General features: G+C 44.9%; 2 protein-coding genes across 3 annotated transcripts in view; one reads left to right on the forward strand and one right to left on the reverse strand.

The window, feature by feature from the left end:
* The first annotated feature begins 12,468 nt into the window (after positions 1–12,468).
* ankrd37 (ankyrin repeat domain 37) overlaps positions 12,469–19,564 on the forward strand; it is a 21,715-nt gene continuing 14,619 nt past the window's right edge. The window contains exons 1-4 of one of the 2 annotated variants that reach the window (XM_021619066.3): positions 12,469–12,920; positions 13,453–13,602; positions 14,365–14,456; positions 14,825–16,198. In XM_021619066.3, the coding sequence (XP_021474741.2) occupies positions 12,894–12,920; positions 13,453–13,602; positions 14,365–14,456; positions 14,825–15,068 (513 nt within the window). In that variant the 5' untranslated portion in view covers positions 12,469–12,893 and the 3' untranslated portion in view covers positions 15,069–16,198. Of the gene's footprint in view, positions 12,921–13,452; positions 13,603–14,364; positions 14,457–14,824; positions 16,199–19,564 lie in introns of those variants that run through there. The other variant, XM_021619067.3, reaches the window with a different exon arrangement.
* Positions 16,186–19,564, reverse strand: part of ufsp2 (ufm1-specific peptidase 2) — a 15,892-nt gene continuing 12,513 nt past the window's right edge. The window contains exons 7-12 of the mRNA XM_021619065.3: positions 19,356–19,502; positions 18,916–19,080; positions 18,329–18,453; positions 18,083–18,159; positions 17,580–17,704; positions 16,186–16,371 (exon numbers count right to left, since the gene is read on the reverse strand). Coding sequence (XP_021474740.2) covers positions 16,285–16,371; positions 17,580–17,704; positions 18,083–18,159; positions 18,329–18,453; positions 18,916–19,080; positions 19,356–19,502 — 726 coding nt within the window. The 3' untranslated portion in view covers positions 16,186–16,284. The remainder of the gene's footprint in view (positions 16,372–17,579; positions 17,705–18,082; positions 18,160–18,328; positions 18,454–18,915; positions 19,081–19,355; positions 19,503–19,564) is intronic.

Below are 19,564 nucleotides of genomic sequence, written 5' to 3' on the forward strand. Positions count from 1 at the left end.
TATACAGTGGGGCAAAAAAGTATTTAGTCAGCCACCAATTGTGCAAGTTCTCCCACTTAAAAAGATGAGAGAGGCCTGTAATTTTCATCATAGGTACACTTCAACTATGACAGACAAAATGAGAGAGAAAAAATCCAGAAAATCACATTGTAGGATTTTTTATGAATTTATTTGCAAATTTTGGTGGAAAATAAGTATTTGGTCACCTACAAACAAGCAAGATTTTGGGCTCTCACAGACCTGTAACTTCTTATTTAAGAGGCTCCTCTGTCCTCCACTCGTTACCTGTATTAATGGCACCTGTTTGAACTTGTTATCAGTATAAAAGACACCTGTCCACAACCTCAAACAGTCACACTCCAAACTCCACTAAGGCCAAGACCAAATAGCTGTCAAAGGACACCAGAAACAAACTCGTAGACCTGCACCAGGCTGGGGAGACTGAATCTGCAATAGGGAAGCAGCTTGGTTTGAAGAAATACACTGTGGAAGCAGTTATTAGGAAATGGAAGATATACAAGAACACTGATAATCTCCCTCGATCTGGGGCTCCACGCAAGATCTCACCCCGTGGGGTCAAAATGATCACAAGAACAGTGAGCAAAAATCCCAGAACCACACGGGGGGACCTAGTGAATGACCTGCAAAGAGCTGGGACCAAAGTAACAAAGCCTACCATCAGCAAGGGCATTGAAGATGAAACGTGGCTGGGTCTGTCAGCATGACAATGATCCCAAACACACCGCCCTGGCAACGAAGGAGTGGCTTCGTAAGAAGCATTTCAAGATCCTGGAGTGGCCTAGCCAGTCTCCAGATCTCAACCCCATAGAAAATCTTTGGAGGGAGTTGAAAGTCCGTGTTGCCCAGCAACAGCCCCAAAACATCACTGCTCTAGAGGAGATCTGCATGGAGGAATGGGCCAAAATACCAGCAACAGTGTGTGAAAACCTTGTGAAGACTTACAGAAAACGTTTGACCTCTGTCATTGCCAAAAAAGTATATATAACAAAGTATTGAGATAAACTTTTTTGTTATTGACCAAATACTTATTTTCCACCATAATTTGCAAATAAATTCATTAAAAATCCTACAATGTGATTTTCTGGATTTTTTTGTTGTCATTTTGTCTGTCATAGTTGAAGTGTACCTATGATGAAAATTACAGGCCTCTCTCATCATTTTAAGTGGGTGAACTTGCACAATTGGTGGCTGACTAACTACTTTTTTGCCCCACTGTACAGGGGGTACCAGCAGCGTAAAAAAAAAGGTGGGGGTCAATGCAAATAGTCTGGGTAGCCATTTGATTAACTGTTCAGCATTCTTATGGCTTGGGGTAGAAGCTGTTAAGGAGCCTTTTGGAACATAGTCTTGCCGCTCTGGTACCAATTGCTGTGTGGTAGTCTGTGACTAGGGTGGCTGGAGTCATTGCCAATTTTTAGGGCCTTCCTCTGACACCGCCCAGTAAAGAGGTACTGTATGGCAGGAAGCTTGGCCAAGGTGATGTACTGGGACGTACGCAATACCCTCTGTAGCGCCTTGCGGTCGGATGCCGAGCAGTTGCCATACCAGGCGGTAATGCTCTCGATGGTGCAGCTGAATAACCTTTTGAGAATCCATGCCAAATCTTTTCAGTCTCCTGAGGGGGAATAGGCGTTGTTGTGCCCTCTTCACGACTGTCTTCGTGTGTTTGGGCCATGATAGGAACTTGAACTTCAAGGAACTTGAAGCTCTCGACCCGCTCCACTACAGCACCGTTGATGTGAATCGGGGCGTGCCCAACCCTCCTTTGACTGTAGTCCATGTTCAGCTCCTTTGTCTTGATCACGTTGAGGGAGAGGTTGTTGTCCTGGCACCACACTGCCAGGTCTCTGACCTCCTCCCAATAGGCTAAGCACGCACCCCTGAGGGGCCCTGTGTTGAGGATCAGTGTGGCAGATGTGTTGTTGCCTACCCTTACCACCTGGGGGTGGCCCGTCAGGAAGTCCAGGATCCAGTTGCAGAGGGAGGTGTTTAGTCCCAGGGTCCTTAGTTTAGTGACGAGCTTAGAGGGCACTGTTGTTGAACGTTGAACTGTAGTCAATGAACAACATTCTTAAGTTTCCTGCATTAAAGTCCCTGGCTGCTAGAAGAGACGCCTCTGAATGAGCATTTTCTTGTTTGCTTATGGCCTTATACAGCTCGTTGAGTGCGGTTTTAGTGCCAGCATAAGGTTTATGGTGGTAAATATACAGCTACCAAAAATACAGATAAAAATTATCTGTAAATGTATGGTCTACAGCTTATCATGAGGTACTCTACCTCCTGTGGACGAAACCTTGAGACATCTTTAATATTAGAGATCGCGCACCAGCTGTTATTGACAAATCGACACAGACCACCACCCTCGTCTTCCCAGAGGTAGCTGTTCTGTCTTGCCGATGCATGGAAAACCCAGCCAACTGTATATTATCAATGTCGTTGTTCAACCACGACTCAGTGAAACACAAGATATTACAGTGTTTAATATCCCGGTGGTAGGATAGTCTTGAATGGAGCTCATCCAGTTAATTCTCCAACGATTGCACGTTGGCCAATAGTACGGATGGTTGAGGCGGGTTACCCACACCCCGACTAATTCTCACAAGGCACCCAGATCTACGGCGTCTCATCTTCATGTGAATGACGGGGATTTGAGCCTGGTATGGGAGCAGCAGTATATCTTTCGTGGCAGACTCATTAAAGAAGAAATCTTTGTCCAGTTCGAGGTGAGTAATCGCTGTTCTGATATCCAGAAGCTATTTTCGGTCATAAGAGACAGTGGCAGAAACATTATGTACAAAATATGTTACAAACAATGCAAAAAAACACACAAACTAGCACATTTGGTTAGGATCCAGCCATCCCCTCCAGCACAATTTTATAGAAGACTATCTGACACCATTTGTATAGGTTTATACAGAACAAGTGGAGAAATGCACATAAGCATGTGGACCATAACAGTATACCATAAAGGTTATCAAAATAATACCTGTAAAATATACCTTGCCTGTCAATGGTTATAATGAAATAACACTGTATACATGTTCCCTATACAGCTGTGGCTGTGGCACAGGCCGGTTTAGGTATCTGGGCTGGCTGAGCTGTTGTCTAGAGGTAGCTGTGCCCGAATCCAGGTCCCAGACACTTCCGCCCAAAAGAGTCTGGTGGACCTACGTGTCAAACTTGGCCTTCGTTAGCCAATCCAGAGGGCCGTTCGAAACACCTGGCGCATAGGCATAGGCTTAAACGGCTTAATCTACCAAACAATCATCAATCAAATTTCAATCAAATGTATTTATACAGCCCTTTTTACATCGGCTGATGTCACAAAGTGCTGTACAGAAACCCAGCCTAAAACCCAAAACAGTAAGCAATGCAGGTGTAGAAAAATGGTGGCTATGAAAAACTCCCTAGAAAGGCCAGAACCTATGAAGAAACCTAGAGAGGAACAAGGGTCTGAGGGGTAGCCAGTTCTGGCTGTGCCGGGTGGAGGTTATATCAGAACATGGCCAAGATGTTCAAACGTTCATAGATGACCAGCAGGCTCAGATAATAATAATCACAGTGGTTGTAGAGGGTGCAACAGGTCAGCACCTTAGGAGTAAATATCAATTGTCTTTTCATAGCCGATCATTCAGAGTTAGAGACAGCAGGTGCGGTAGAGAGAGAGTCCAAAACAGCAGGTCTGGGACAAGGTAGCACATCCAGTGAACAGGTCAGGTTTCCATAGTGTCATGACGTTGGCCTGGGGGATAGGTTTATGACAGTCATGAATACCTCTTTCCCCCTTTTTCCTCTCTTACCCTACTGATGTTATCTTTGCAAAACCCTTGGTTAACATAGAGATTGTCACGACTTCCGCCGAAGTTGGCTCCCCTGCCTGTTCGGGCGGTGCTCGGCGGTCGTCGTCACCGTCCTACTAGCCGCTACCGATCCCTTTTCCGTTTGTCTGTTGGTTTTGTCTTATTAGTTTCACCTGTGTGTATTTTGGTTTAATTAGCTTCCCTATATGTAGTAGTTTGACCTGCCCTTGTTTTGTGCGGGATTGTCTTTTGTTACGTGTGTACATATTAGGTCGTGGTGTATTTTATTTTCTATACTGGACACCCTGTGGTTTTGGGTTGTCTGGTATAGTGTCCTGCGCCCTGTATTGTATTGGGCTTATCAGTTTGGTGTGCAATAGTAAAGCACTTTACTCCGTTACTCTCTCTCTCACCTAGAGAGAGAGTAACACCTACACACACCTAGTCCCGCGTGACAGAATCCCGCACCGCAACATGGAATCAGCAGGAGCAGCCGCATCTCCTCTCGCATCGATGGAGGAAAGGGTCCTCCATCATACCAGCGTTCTCCATAGGATTGGTTCGGCCATGGACCAAATGATGGAGAGGATGGATCGATGGGAGAGGAGTGGCCTTCCCACCTCATCTCCAGCACCTCCTGTTCCTGCTACCGCATCTGGCTCCGGGGCTCTTCGGCTGACGCTCCCACGGGAGTATGATGGAACGGTGGCGGGGTGCCAGGGTTTCCTTCTACAACTGGAACTGTACCTGGCTACCGTGCGTCCTGCTCCCTCCGGAGAGGAGAGAGTGAGCGCCCTTGTCTCCTGTTTGACTGGGCGAGCTCTCGAGTGGGCCAACGCAGTGTGGAACGGTCCGGACTCGGCTAGGGATCATTACCCCGAGTTCACCCGCCGATTCCGAGCTGTGTTTGACCATCCACCAGAGGGTCGTGCGGCGGGTGAACGGCTGTTCCACCTGCGTCAGGAGACGAGGAGCGTGCAGGACTTTGCCCTGGAGTTCAGGAACTTGGCCGCAGGAGCAGGGTGGAACGACAGGGCCCTGATAGATCATTTCCGATGCAGTCTCAGGGAGGACGTCCGCAGGGAGCTAGCATGTCGGGACACCACCCTCACACTGGATGAACTCATTGACATGGCTATTTGTCTCGACAACCTGATGGCTGCCCGCGGGCGTTCGGATCAGGTCCTGACGTTTCCACTTCCCAGCCCTCCTGCCCCTATCCCTATGGAGTTAGGAGGGGCAGCTTCGAGGGGGACCGGAGGAGGAGTGTCCTCCTGCACCAGTTGTGGTCGGCGAGGGCACACGGCCGACCAGTGCTGGAGGAACTCGTCTGGGATTTGGGAGGGCAGGCGGAGCACTATTCGATCACCCCAGGTGAGTATAAGCACCAGACTCACCCAGAGCTTCTTGTCGGTCATACAGTGCCTTGCGAAAGTATTCGGCCCCCTTGAACTTTGCAACCTTTTGCCACATTTCAGGCTTCAAACATAAAGATATAAAACTGTATTTTTTTGTGAAGAATCAACAACAAGTGGGACACAATCATGAAGTGGAACGACATTTATTGGATATTTCAAACTTTTTTAACAAATCAAAAACTGAAAAATTGGGCGTGCAAAATTATTCAGCCCCCTTAAGTTAATACTTTGTAGCGCCACCTTTTGCTGCGATTACAGCTGTAAGTCGCTTGGGGTATGTCTCTATCAGTTTTGCACATCGAGAGACTGAAATGTTTTCCCATTCCTCCTTGCAAAACAGCTCGAGCTCAGTGAGGTTGGATGGAGAGCATTTGTGAACAGCAGTTTTCAGTTCTTTCCACAGATTCTCGATTGGATTCAGGTCTGGACTTTGACTTGGCCATTCTAACACCTGGATATGTTTATTTTTGAACCATTCCATTGGTCCTGTATTTGGCTCCATCCATCTTCCCATCAATTTTAACCATCTTCCCTGTCCCTGCTGAAGAAAAGCAGGCCCAAACCATGATGCTGCCACCACCATGTTTGACAGTGGGGATGGTGTGTTCAGGGTGATGAGCTGTGTTGCTTTTACGCCAAACATAACGTTTTGCATTGTTGCCAAAAAGTTAAATTTTGGTTTCATCTGACCAGAGCACCTTCTTCCACATGTTTGGTGTGTCTCCCAGGTGGCTTGTGGCAAACTTTAAACAACACTTTTTATGGATATCTTTAAGAAATGGCTTTCTCTTGCCACTCTTCCATAAAGGCGAGATTTGTGCAATACACGACAGATTGTTGTCCTATGGACAGAGTCTCCCACCTCAGCTGTAGATCTCTGCAGTTCATCCAGAGTGATCATGGGCCTCTTGGCTGCATCTCTGATCAGTCTTCTCCTTGTTTTAGCTGAAAGTTTAGAGGGACGGCCAGATCTTGGTAGATTTGCAGTGGTCTGATACTCCTTCCATTTCAATATTATCGCTTGCACAGTGCTCCTTGGGATGTTTAAAGCTTGGGAAATCTTTTTGTATCCAAATCCGGCTTTAAACTTCTTCACAACAGTATCTCGGACTGCCTGGTGTGTTCCTTGTTCTTCATGGACCTCTGAGACTATCACAGTGCAGGTGCATTTATATGGAGACTTGATTACACACAGGTGGATTGTATTTATCATCATTAGTCATTTAGGTCAACATTGGATCATTCAGAGATCCTCACTGAACTTCTGGTGAGAGTTTGCTGCACTGAAAGTAAAGGGGCTGAATCATTTTGCACGCCCAATTTTTCAGTTTTTGATTTGTTAAAAAAGTTTGAAATATCCAATAAATGTCGTTCCACTTCATGATTGTGTCCCACTTGTTGTTGATTCTTCACAAAAAAATACAGTTTTATATCTTTATGTTTGAAGCCTGAAATGTGGCAAAAGGTCGCAAAGTTCAAGGGGGCCGAATACTTTCGCAAGGCACTGTATGTATGTGTTAACTTCTTTCCCTGGGTTTTTTTCCTCTCTACAGCATAAGGCGCTAGTCGATTCAGGCGCAGCTGGGAATTTCATGGATCGTGGGCTCGCGTTAAGGCTAGGGATTCCCCTGGTGTCGTTAGACCTACCTTTCCCCGTGCACTCCTTAGATAGCTGACCATTAGGGTCAGGAGTAGTTAGGGAGGCTACGGTGCCGCTGGACATGGTAACGCAGGGGGGTCATAAGGAGCAGATTAGTCTGTTCCTTATAGATTTACCTGCATTTCCAGTGGTGTTGGGCATTCCCTGGCTAGCTCAGCACAACCCGGTGATTTCCTGGCGACAGAGGGCTCTTAAGGGGTGGTTAGAGGAGTGTTCAGGCAGGTGTATAGGAGTTGCCGTTGGTGCGCCGACGGTGGAGAGTCCAGACCAGGTTTCCACCGTGCGCTGAATATGAATATGCCGATTTGGCTATCGCCTTCAGTAAAAATAAGGCGACCAATTACCACCCCATCGTCGAGGAGACTGCACGATAAACCTTCTGGAAAACGCTGCACTTCCTAGGAGTCACGTGTATCCATTGTCCCAGGAGGCGACAGTAGCGATGGAAACATATGTTGCTGAATCGCTGGGACAGGGGTACATTCGGCCCTCCGCATCACCCGTCTCCTCGTGCTTCTTTTTTGTGAAGAAGAAGGATGGAGGTCTGCGTCCGTGCATTGATTATAGAGGTCTAAATTCCATCACAGTGGGGTTTAGTTACCCACTACCTCTCATCGCTACGGCGGTGGAGTCATTTCACGGGGTGCGCTTCTTCACAAAACTGGACCTGAGGAGTGTGTATAATCTGGTACGTATCCGGGGAGGAGATGAGTGGAAAACCGCATTTAGTACTACATCTGGTCATCATGAGTACCGCGTCATGCCATATGAGTTGAAGAATGCTCCAGCCGTCTTCCAATCCTTCGTAGATGAGATTCTCAGAGACCTGCTCGGGCAGGGAGTGGTAGTGTACATCGATGACATCTTGATCTATTCTACCACACACGCGGCGCATGTGTCTCTGGTGCGTAAAGTTACTTTACGGGCGACTGCTGGAGCATGACCTGTATTGCAAGGCGGAGAAATGTGAGTTTTTCAAACAGGCCGTTTCCTTCCTGGGTTATCGTATTTCCACCTCCAGGGTGGTGATGGAGGATGACCGCGTTACAGCCGTGGGTAATTGGCCGACTACGACCACGGTGAAAGAAGTGCAGCGGTTTTTAGGGTTTGCCAATTACTACCGGAGGTTTATCCGGGGTTTTGGTCAGGTGGCTGCTCCCATCACCTCACTGCTGAAGGGAGGACCGGTGCGCTTGCGTTGGTCAGCAGAGACGGGCAGAGCTTTCAGTCGTTTGAAGGAGCTGTTCACCAATGCGCCCGTGTTGGCGCATCCGGACCCCTCTTTAGTGTTCATAGTGGAGGTGGACGCGTTCGAGGCGGGGGTTGGGGCCGTGCTGTCCCAGCGCTCGGGCGTGCCACCCAAGCTCCGCCCTTGTGCCTTCTTTTCAAGGAAGCTCGGTCCAGCGGAGCGAAACTATGACGTGGGGGACCGGGAGTTGTTAGCTATAGTCAAGGCTCCGAAGGTGTGGAGACATTGGCTTGAGGGGGCCAAACACCCTTTTCTCATCTGGACTGACCATCGTAATCTCGAGTATATCCGGGCAGCGAGGAGACTAAATCCACGTCAAGCTAGATGGGCCATGTTTTTCACCAGGTTTCGGTTTACCATCTCATACCGGCCAGGCTCCCAAAACACCAAAGCCGATGCACTATCGCGCCTCTATGATACCGAGGAGCGGTCCGTTGAGCCAACTCCCATCATTCCACCTTCATCATTCCACCTACAGTACCTCATGGACTGGGAGGGGTACGGTCCGGAGGTGAGATGCTGGGTTCCGGTGGGGGACATTTTGGACCCTTCTCTTCTGAGAGATTTCCACCGCCTCCATCCGGATCGCCCGGCGCCTCGTCCTCCGGGTCGTCCTCGAGGCCGGTGGCGGCGTGCTGCGGGAGCCGCGCGTCAGGGGGGGGTACTGTCACAACTTCCGCCAAAGTTGGCTCCCCTGCCTGTTCGGGTGGTGCTCGGCGGTCGTCATCACCGTCCTACTAGCTGCTACCGATCCCTTTATCGTTTGTCTGTTGGTTTTGTCTTATTAGTTTCACCTGTGTGTATTTTGGTTTAATTAGCTTCCCTATATGTAGTAGTTTGTGCAGGATTGTCTTTTGTTACGTGTGTACATATTAGGTCGTGGTGTATTTTATTTTCTATACTGGACACGCTGTGGTTTTGGGTTGTCTGGTATAGTGTCCCGCGTCCTGTATTGTATTGGGCTTATCAGTTTGGTCTGCAATAGTAAAGCACTTTACTCCGTTACTCTCTCTCTGCATCTGATTCCTGCACACACACCTAGTCCCGCGTGACAGAGGTTCTGGGAACATCAGAAGGTGGGGGGAAATGAACTATATTCTGGTAATCCGACCAATGGAACATATGCGGTGGTACTTAATGAATATGATGTCAGTTCGGTTGTCATCTGAGACATTCGCATCAATGATCAGATGACAAACTCTACAGTGGAAAGTCTACACATCAGTTATCGGATTCACATGGAATTGTTGTTCAATTTAAATGTTTGAATATGAAATTATTCGTGATGGGATGAAATGTGATTTTAGCTTCTAAATTGTGAGATTTGGGTTTTCATAAAATAGGGCTCTGCTCAATCAGTGGCCCACCCCTGTGAAGGGACATGGGCTATAAAACTTTTCAAACACGCCCTCCTCTCCCTTCCTATATAAGCTCTTGACGACAATGTAACCTCCTGTTCCGAGGACGTGAGGATGACGGTCCTATGTCAGAATGGTTCAGATAATAACTACAGAACGAAGCCAACATCAGCGTGAGCTTTGGTTGCGAATGGTATGAACTTTGAACTCTTATTCACTGCAGAAGTGATACCTCCTAGCCGTTGAGTTAGCAACAGCAGATGCAAACGAGGGTTAGGAAGGAACAGACAGAGTATCCTGTCTATCACCCTACGATGTTACTACAACATTTTCCAATTGACAACCAGAGACATTCTTCAAAGGACTCGGTTGGGCAACACGGCCTTCCATCTACCACCGACCTACCGAAGAGTAGGAGTAAATATTCAGAGTAAATATTTATTGCATTTTCCTTTTCCAAATGGGCGGTAATTTAGATTGCATAAGATACTGTATTTACGATAGTACAGTTTCTAGCCTTTGTTCCTCAGTCTTCCCGCTCTTTCACTCAAACCCAGACCCTTTTCTTTTGTGTAACAATATGTCATATCTGTTCCGCCAGCTAGGGACGTTTTCCTTTATGACGTAATTTGTAATCAAGTTATGATTTAATTATGTGTATGTGTAATTCTGTGTGATTAGTTAGGTATTTAGTAAATAAATAATTCAACTCAATTTTGTATTGCTGATTCAACTTGTTAGCCAGGGTTGTGCAGATAACTAAGAATTTACAACTTTCAGATGAGACTGAATTAAGATGACGATTAATATTGACTGCAATTAATGTAAAATATTACTAGGTCTTTAAGAGTTTATTTGGAAGATAACATATTATTTTGTGGTGCCCGACTCTCTAGTTAATTACATTTACATGATAAGCTCAATCAGGTAATATTAATTACGGAGAAATTATTTTATAGAATAGCATGTCATATCACTTAATCCGGGATACCCAAAGACACGACAATAGCCACAGGCAGAACAGTTCAAACTGTAGCAGCAGAGTGACCAGGCGGACTGGGGACAGCAAGGAGTCATCAGGAATCATCTCCCACAACACCTTCCCCCTAAACCCTCTCCCTAGCACACCACAAGCACAGAGCCACACCTCACAGTCACATGATTCGCAAAAATTAAATGTTGACATATACTTTCCTCAGCAGGTCACTCCTATATAATTCTGTAGTCACTCCCAGTAAAGCCAACTTTGGTTGATATCCCAGGCTTATATGCACTGTGTGCAATAGCCTAGGGACGAGGTTACTGTGGCCCGGGTCGTGAGGGTGACTGGGCAGACTGAGCTGGGTCTAGACCTGCTAGTGGCCCAATCGGTGAAGCTGGACGGACAGGCTGGATTGACTGGGACTCGGGTTGAGGAGCTGGAACCAGCTGTGTCAGTTCAACTTGGGAGGTTGTAGAGGGTCTCACCGGGGAGTGAGTTGGGCTGACTCCCGGTATCAGTGTTTGGGCTTGGTTGGGGCTTGTAGGCTCCAGGTGATGAAGGCTGCTATATTGCGGGATGTAGGAGGGGTATTGGTATGGGCTGCTAAAATAAGGTGTAGTTGTGGGGGTAGGGCACTCGTGTTGCATTGCCCATAACAACGGATAGTTCCTTCATCTGTTTGCTGATGCCCATAACACATGCCAGCATACGAGTTGCATACTTATTAACACGTCTCCATACGAGTTGCATACCTAGGGCTCGATTCAATCTGAATCGCCAAAGTTCAGAGTTATCACGCAGTTGAAATGTGAAGCTAATTTCGGATTTAGCACAGAGCTGCAGTGTTTACAGTGAATGCAGTCTCCGCTAATGTGGGAACATACCCTTTGCATTTCTATCGTACTGTAGCAAAGATCTTCAGTGCTACGGATTGAATCGAGCCCCTAGTTGCAGAGCAGGGTAACATTTTTAAAGTATTTGGCAGTTGTTATGATCGTTTCTTATGTTAATTGTTATGTTTTACCTATTTGCACTGCTGCCTACACCATTCCCCCTTGTAGGATAAATATGGTATTTTTTAAATGTTTAGTTACTGTTACAGTAACACCTTTACAGTGCAGTAGATTATTGGCAGTGGTGTAAAGTAAATATACTTTATAGTATCTGTTCTTTAACTTATTTAAATTTTTTGACTACTTTTACCTCACTACATTCCTAATGAAAATAATGTACTTTTTGCTCAATACATTTTCCCTGACACACACAAGTACTCATTACATTTTGAATGCTTAGCAGGACTGGAAATGGTCTAATGCATGCAGTTATCAAGAGAACATCCCTGGTCATCTCTACTGCCTCTGATATGGCGGATTCACTAAGCACAAATGCTTCATTTGTAAATTATGTCTGAGTCTTGGGAGTCCCCTGGCCATCCCTAAATAAAATGGTGCTGTCTGGTTTGCTTAAAACAAGGGATTTTAAATGATTTATATGTTTACTTTTTAAACGTAAGTATATTTAAAACAAAATACTTTTAGACTTTTACTCAAGTAGTATTTTACTGGGTGACTTTCACTTTTACTTGAGTTACTTTCATAGAAAATATCTTTACTTTATGAAAATTGGCTGCTTTTTCCACCACTGATTATTGGGGAAAACAGTTGTTCTTACTGAAGCAAGCACATGAATTATCAGTCGATATAATGCATTCAGGGAAAATCGTGAAAAATAATTGTCAAATTCTTTGGGTATATGTGTTTTGTGAAGTAATTTAATGCATTGGCCTATGCCAAATTGGGGAAATTAAAAGACATCAGAAATGGAGAAAGAAACAAACTCATTCCACATTTGACACATGCTCCTTGATCCTCTGCGTTTTCTAAATAATATAGACATTGCTTTCAAAACATTCAACAATATTACATTTTCAAAAAAAAAAAATGGTCAGAGTAAACCGAAAGCTTTCGAACCCAGATCAGCAGATTGACATGAGCCAGCAAGCCCGCCCTTACAACCGCCTGTGCGTACGTGTTGTTTCGCACAACCTCGTCCTCTCTGGTAGACCCGCCTGTATGGATACATGCGCCGGGCTGCATCCATGCTCATCGCGCATGGTAATGTCGCGTTCGAGTGCTATTCGGAACAAGAAAACTCGGACATTTCCGACTTTCTGTCCGAACACAGCACGTGTATAACTACACCCAGTAGAAAGTCGTACATTTCCGAGTTTCCTAGTTCCGACTAGGATATGAACAAGTATCAATGTCACGTGTCAGTAGAGTATAGCCTGCAGCCTGCTTTCGTGCTTGTGTTCTTTCAACCAACTGTATAGGTTTATTTACATCGAAGGAACGGCTGTGTGCGCACAAGTTAAAAACCTCTAGTGGGGATACTTAGATCTGATCATGTTTCTGCTCGATTCCGACTCACAGGTAAGGGAAAGGGGGATACCTAGTCAGTTGTCTTCCGCATTTAACCCAACCCGCCCTGTTTATGTGTGTAATAACATTGACATTATAGACTATTTAGCCTATAACTTTGTGGCATTGCAGGCTTATACAATTTATTTAATATTGCATTACTGTGTTTATTTCTGTTGTTTAGTTAGGTGTAAGGAAAGGTAGGCCATAATTATAAAAATGGCATTTAAGTTTTCGACAGGTTTGTCATTTGCTGAATTACATGTAGGCAAGGCTAACTCTAATTAGGCTATGTTTAGAAGGTGGCCATATTTTTGCTTCACAAATCACTCTGACATAATATGCATATTCATCATATCTAGGCTATGTTTGTTTACAACGCAATCTATCACACAATTCACGTTCATGTGACACCAACTGGTCCATATGAAAAGGAAATATTTTTTTACGCACACGTTTCAGAATAACAGAGTAAGCGCAGATGTAATATACTGTAAATAGCTAGCGTTAACCTAGGTTATTCTTTGTTTCCTGTTTTTTGCAGCTGGACTGTATCAGTAACTTATTCGAAGGCGGGGATGCTGTCAACTCAAGCAATGTGTTGGGACAGTCCCCTGCACACTTGGCGGCATGCAGCGGACAAGCCTTTTGTTTGCTATGGCTACTGCAAACGGGAGCTGATGCAAATCAGCAGGTATATTTACTTCCACTTGTCTGTCTATAGCAGGGATGGGCAACTTTGATGGGGATGGGGGCCGCAGTGGCTCGCGGGTCAGTATACTCTCAAACATACACACACATTCACCCAAGCCTTTTGGGGGCTCTTTGCCATGGCAAATAATTTTATAACTAATTTCATGCAATTCTACTCAATTTGCCATAGGGTATAGAGATTTCTGCAGTTTTTAATATGATATTTGAGTGAGAGTGAAATGGGGGCCCCTGGTTGGCAATTCAACCATAATTACTACAAGTTTAAATAGCTGGCTAGACTGCTGATGCACAACCACATTTCAAAATGGCACTTTGTGTATTCTACAATTCTAACTCTCAACAGTAAGTTGAGACCCAGACTGAGTGGGAGGGGGATTGGTCCACGGGCCTACAATACAATAAGATTGCCCAATGCTTTTGCATATATTTATCTAAGTAAAATGCCAAAATTACACATCAAATGTGAGCTTTCAATTGATATATCAGTCATCATCCCAAAATTGTTGAAAGATGTTATGTGACACTGCAGTAAATAAAGTGTAGGCTAATATTTTGGACACAGTAACTGCAGTGTAACTTCAATTAGGGATCACAAACACATTGACCAGATCCATTGCTCAAGATCCAGAAAATTACATCAGAGGGAAAGCTAATTTTACAGGTTCTCATTTCAACTGATCCAAAACACCAGTCTTTATTTACTTGTTTCTCTGTACCCCAAATTATTTAATATTTGCTGAAGGACAACAATGGTGAGACGCCCATGCACAAAGCCGCCAAGGCCGGCAGTTTGGAATGCATCAGCGTGCTCGTTGCCAGTGATGCCCAACTTGGGTGAGTGTCAAATTTCACACATGCAAAACAGTTGCATAGATGTTAATATATAATATTTACCAGATGCTTTTATCCAAAGCCAACTTAGTCATGTGTGCATACATTTTACGTATGGGTGGTCCTCGAAATTGAACCCACTACCCTGACGTTATAAGCGCCATGCTTATAAGAAATTGAGCTGCGAAATACCTATTTTCAGACTAATGTATCGATGCTAATTTTGTAAATAAAATTTTACACACTTTTTGGCATTACCTGAGCTGAAGTTGGTTCAAATGAGTTTAAACCATTATATTTTGGCAACTGTTTCCATGCAGCCAGTTGCTTTTACAATCCCTGACCTTACCACAATGTCTTTTCCTGAGCAGACTTTGCAACAACGAGGGCAGAACTCCTGAAGAATTGGCATTGTCGTACGGATTTGAGGAGTGCGGACGATTCCTTAACACACTCCGAATGACGCGACTCCTGACGAGCAGCAGCACTCCTCTGATGCCTGCCGAGCTAGTAGCATGCCCGCTGACTGACGCCCAGAGCGGTAAGGTAGCAGGACAGAAGAGGGCACTTATTGCCACCGGGGCCCAAGACAGAAAGAGGGCCCGAGACTGGTGATTTTAACAATGCACCTCTAGAATTCGAAAAGGAGGACAATGCTTTCTCAGCCAAGTCCAATACAGGACATGCATGACAAAGTCCCCGCTACTGTGTCTGACACCAAACCTGACTCTGTTCCTTAACACTTACCGGGGTGTGTCTATGAGTCTCCTATGTATTTGTGTGTCAATGATTGGCAAGTATAATGTCAGTGGTTAACTTGGATAGGAGCAGAATGCATCCTTCTCCTGCAGTGACAGAGGCAGACGTGTGTTGCGGAGATGGTTCGGAAAACTACGCTCATGTGATGAGTAACCTTGCTTTGAGAACTTAGGACTCCTGTTAGCTCCCGCTGCTATTGTCTATTGACTAGGCTTTGGTTCAGAGGGCTAAACACTGGGAGAATCTCAATTCCTTACTCCCCGCTTTTTCAATACCCATTGGAGAAGGTCAGAGGGGAGGGACCTCCGGCTCTCTCATCCAATGGGTTTTGAGAATGAGACGATGATGCGAAGTGTATGCAATTGAAATCTTTCCACTGTCTTGAGGTGTGCTCAGCATAGGCTCCGGGCCTAGCCATCACAAGGAAACAACCACTGTGTGCATTTCATGCTCAGATGCAATATGGGACCTTCTGATTCTGTGGACACCAGTTTCAGATGTACATATCAATTTTACACAGTCCTTTGTTTACAGTGCAAATCCTTTGAGGTACACTCCCCTATGTATTTATTGACAGTGAAGCTATATCTTTTAATTTGGCTCTATACTCAAACTGCAAATGCATCCAACAAATCTGTAGTCACATGCTTGATGTAGTCATTGTGTGTTAGGAATATGGGACCATATTACTATAATACACAAAGTGAATTTGGTCAAATATTTATGACACCTTCAAATGGGGGGACTAAAGACAAAGTGCTTTCTAAACAGTAAAATAGATATGTATGAAAATACCCTCAAATAAAAGGTGACATTCTGTACAAATTACGTAGGGGAGTGTGTATATGTTTGACTAAATGAAATAAAAAGCAGGCACTTCTTCATGAATGAGACACACGATAGTGGCATGTTGATGTAAAAACAGAATACTGACTCAGTCACAGATGAAAGCTGAAATAAAAAGGCACATTAATTTCTTCACCTCAGATGTTTTAACATTTATTTTCAGATATTTGTTGTAATACTGTTGGACAGGTGCCTGTACACAACACACATTGAAACCTACACACAATCATATGGTCTTTGGTCTCTGAGGCAAACAGAGGTTGTAGTAGGCGTTCTGGTCCCAAAACTCTGGGCCCTTCCATCCGCACCAGCCCTGGGGAAAGAAGACAACACTCTCCATTTTGGGTTTTCTCACGCAAATAGATTGCAGTTTGAGAATATATACTGCAACAATTATACAGCGCTTCTAGATACTTAAGTTTATGACTAAATATGTACATTTCCTCTAAGTTTGATTTACAAAATGTTCTTCCACTTCTTGCATTTTGTTCAATACAACTTTCCCTATGGGTGTTCATTCCTCTCATCACCAAACATATACAACTGCTTGTGGGCAAGTGGACATACACTAAAGTATATGGGCACCCCCTTCAAATTAATGGATTTGGCTATTTCAGCCACAACCGTTGCTGACAGGTATAAAATTGAGCACACAGCTTTGCAATCTCCATAGACAAACATTGGCAGTAGAATGGCCTTACTACAGAGCTCAGACTTTCAACATGGCAATGTCATAGGATGACAGCTTTCAAACAAGTCAGTTCATCACATTTCTGCTCTGCTAGAGCTGCCCCAGTCAGCTGTAAGTGCTGTTATTTTGAAGTGGAAACACCTAGGAGCAAGGAGAACGCTACCTGCCCGAATGCATAGTGCCAACTGTAAAGTTTGGTGGACAAGGAATAATGGTCTGGGGCCCATTAGTTCCAGTGAAGGGAAATCATAACGGTTCAGCATACAATGACATTCTAGATAATTCTGTGCTTTCAACTTTGTGGCAACAGTTTGGGGAAGGCCTTTTCCTGTTTCAGCATGACAATGCCCCTGTGCACAGAGCGAGGTCCATACAGTAATGGTTTGTCAAGATCAGTGTGGAAGGACTTGACTGGCCTGCACAGAGCCCTGATCTCAACCCCATCAAACACCTTTGGGATGAATTGGACCAACTCCATATTAATGCTCATGATGTTGAAATGAGATGTTCAACGAGCAGGTGTCCATATACTTTTGGTCATGTAGTGTACATTTAAGTGGTAGTTTATCAGATGTTGATGAGAAAGATAGGCACACTCAGGATTGAAGTATTCAGCTGGATCTACACAAAAGATGAGGTCTGAAAATATCAGACGTTCATTTTGGGCCTGGATGTCTCAAGCGCCTCAGCGTAGGAGTGCTGATTTAGGATCAGTTTTGCCTTTCAGATCACAATTAATATGATTACATGGACAGAGGGGATCTGATCCTAGATCAGCACTCCTACTCTGAGACAGTTTATACATATTGCCCCATGACACCAACCGGTACCTTGTCTGTGATGACTTGCAGGTCCTCGGCCCCTGTGTAATGTGGGTCCAGGATGAGGTAGCGGATCTGGCCCGTGGTCTCGCTCCACGCCACACCGAGGATAGTGTGTGCTAGGACACCCCCTCCTGGTGTGGAGCAAAATAGAAGGAAATTACAAATCTGCAGAGTTCAAATTAACAGATTCAATTTCAAGCAATGTTTGTAGTAACTTTGTTTAAGCCAGTGCAATGCACACACAACCTAAAAACTGGAAGTATTTACATGTGAGGGGAGTCAACCAAAATGTTTACCAAAAGCATTCAGCTATTTATTTGACCACATAAATATAGATGCTGTTTATATGAAACTATGTATGACTGTGGTACTGTAGCATGTACTCATTGGACAGGGCCCAGACCTTATCATTTGAACAGATCTGCAGTACAGTCACTACAAGGGATTTGTGCATAATATTAGTCTCTCATCATTGTCTCTACATTGTAAGAGTTTCAGTTTTCACTCACCAATCATAATAGGAGTTCCCTCAGAAAGGAAATGGTTGGCCAGTTCTCTGCCTTTGGAGGCCAGCTCAGACCCTTGGCTTTAGGACACACAAACACACAACTAGATGTGAAAACGAAGCAAAAAAATATGTAATATGGAACACAACTACCTGAAGCATTCTGCGTTGCCCTGACTGGTGAATTTACATGGACGCACAAGCACACACATGCATCCATGCAGGCACATAAGCACACACCTCATCTCACCTCACAAACATGATCTTGGAGGTGACCCCCAGCAACTGATCCAGCACAGCCGCGACTTCGATGGAGCCGATCCACTGGCGAGAGCCCAAAAAAGACCCTTGCTTGTCTCCAACTTCCACCAGGGCCTGTGAGACAGCGATGGGGAGAAAATAACAAGAATTAACTTGATTTTTAATCATAAAGTGCTTTTCATATACACTCAAAAAAAGGTACTATTAGCTGACATGGCTATGAATTATAGAATCCTATTGAAAGTAGTAAAAATGTGATTAAAAACAATGCATTTTATAAATAGCCCTATCTACCAGTCAATGAGTTATAGGCCAACTTGTGGGAAAGGAGAAAGAGACTCACATTGTAATCACCTATCAATTCTTATTTACCATGGACTCAGGCTCTACCTGCTGGCTCGAATTCAGTCTCACATTATTGGAATATGTTGTTCAATAGACAAGTTTAGAGCCACAGCTTTACCAAAGAGAGAGAGTTCTGTATAATAAGGGATCGTTTGCCCAAATCACATTGTAGACGTATCCAACACTCAGGTTTCCATTTGGGGTTCGAGGCTAAGGGTCAAGGCTATTGACCTGTTGGATCTCCTTGTGGGAGGGCACAGCCCGCTCCACGTAACCCTGCTGCTGGAACCAGGAGCAGATGGTCTGGAGGGAGCGGTAGGCGCAACCCCAGCCGTTGTCGTCCACGCGGTCCTGCATGTAGTGGTGGTAGCTGTAGACCCCCTGGACCAAGTAAGGCTGGGACAAGGGAGAAACACATAAGAGCATATCATTTTCTTTATTTTACCTTTATTTAACAAGACAAGTTAACAGCAAATTCTTATTTTCAATGACGGCCTAGGAACAGTGCGTTCAGGGGCAGAACGACAGATTTGTACCTTGTCAGCTCATTTGAACTTGCAACCTTTCGGTTACTAGTCCAACGCTCTAACCACTAGGCTACCCTGCCGCCCCAGTGTGTGACAGTGTGTGTGTGACAGTGTGTGTGTTTGCGTCTGTGTGTGCTGACCAACCTTGCCGTTCTCCAGGGCAGGGTGATTCAGGTGAACATGAGGGTTTCGGAGGTAGCCATCTTTGTATGGCTCATCAGGAAAATGTAGAGCGTTGGCTCTTCTCAGATATGGCCGGTCGTCTGGCAGCTCAAACAGACTGTGCAGCTCCTACACACACATAAAACAGCAATATCAAATACATGTACACAACGTTATTTCTCTCATACTAG

This window comes from Oncorhynchus mykiss, chromosome 10 (genome assembly GCF_057628025.1).
Source record: "Oncorhynchus mykiss isolate SJ-2025 chromosome 10, ASM5762802v1, whole genome shotgun sequence".
Lineage (NCBI taxonomy): Eukaryota > Metazoa > Chordata > Actinopteri > Salmoniformes > Salmonidae > Oncorhynchus > Oncorhynchus mykiss.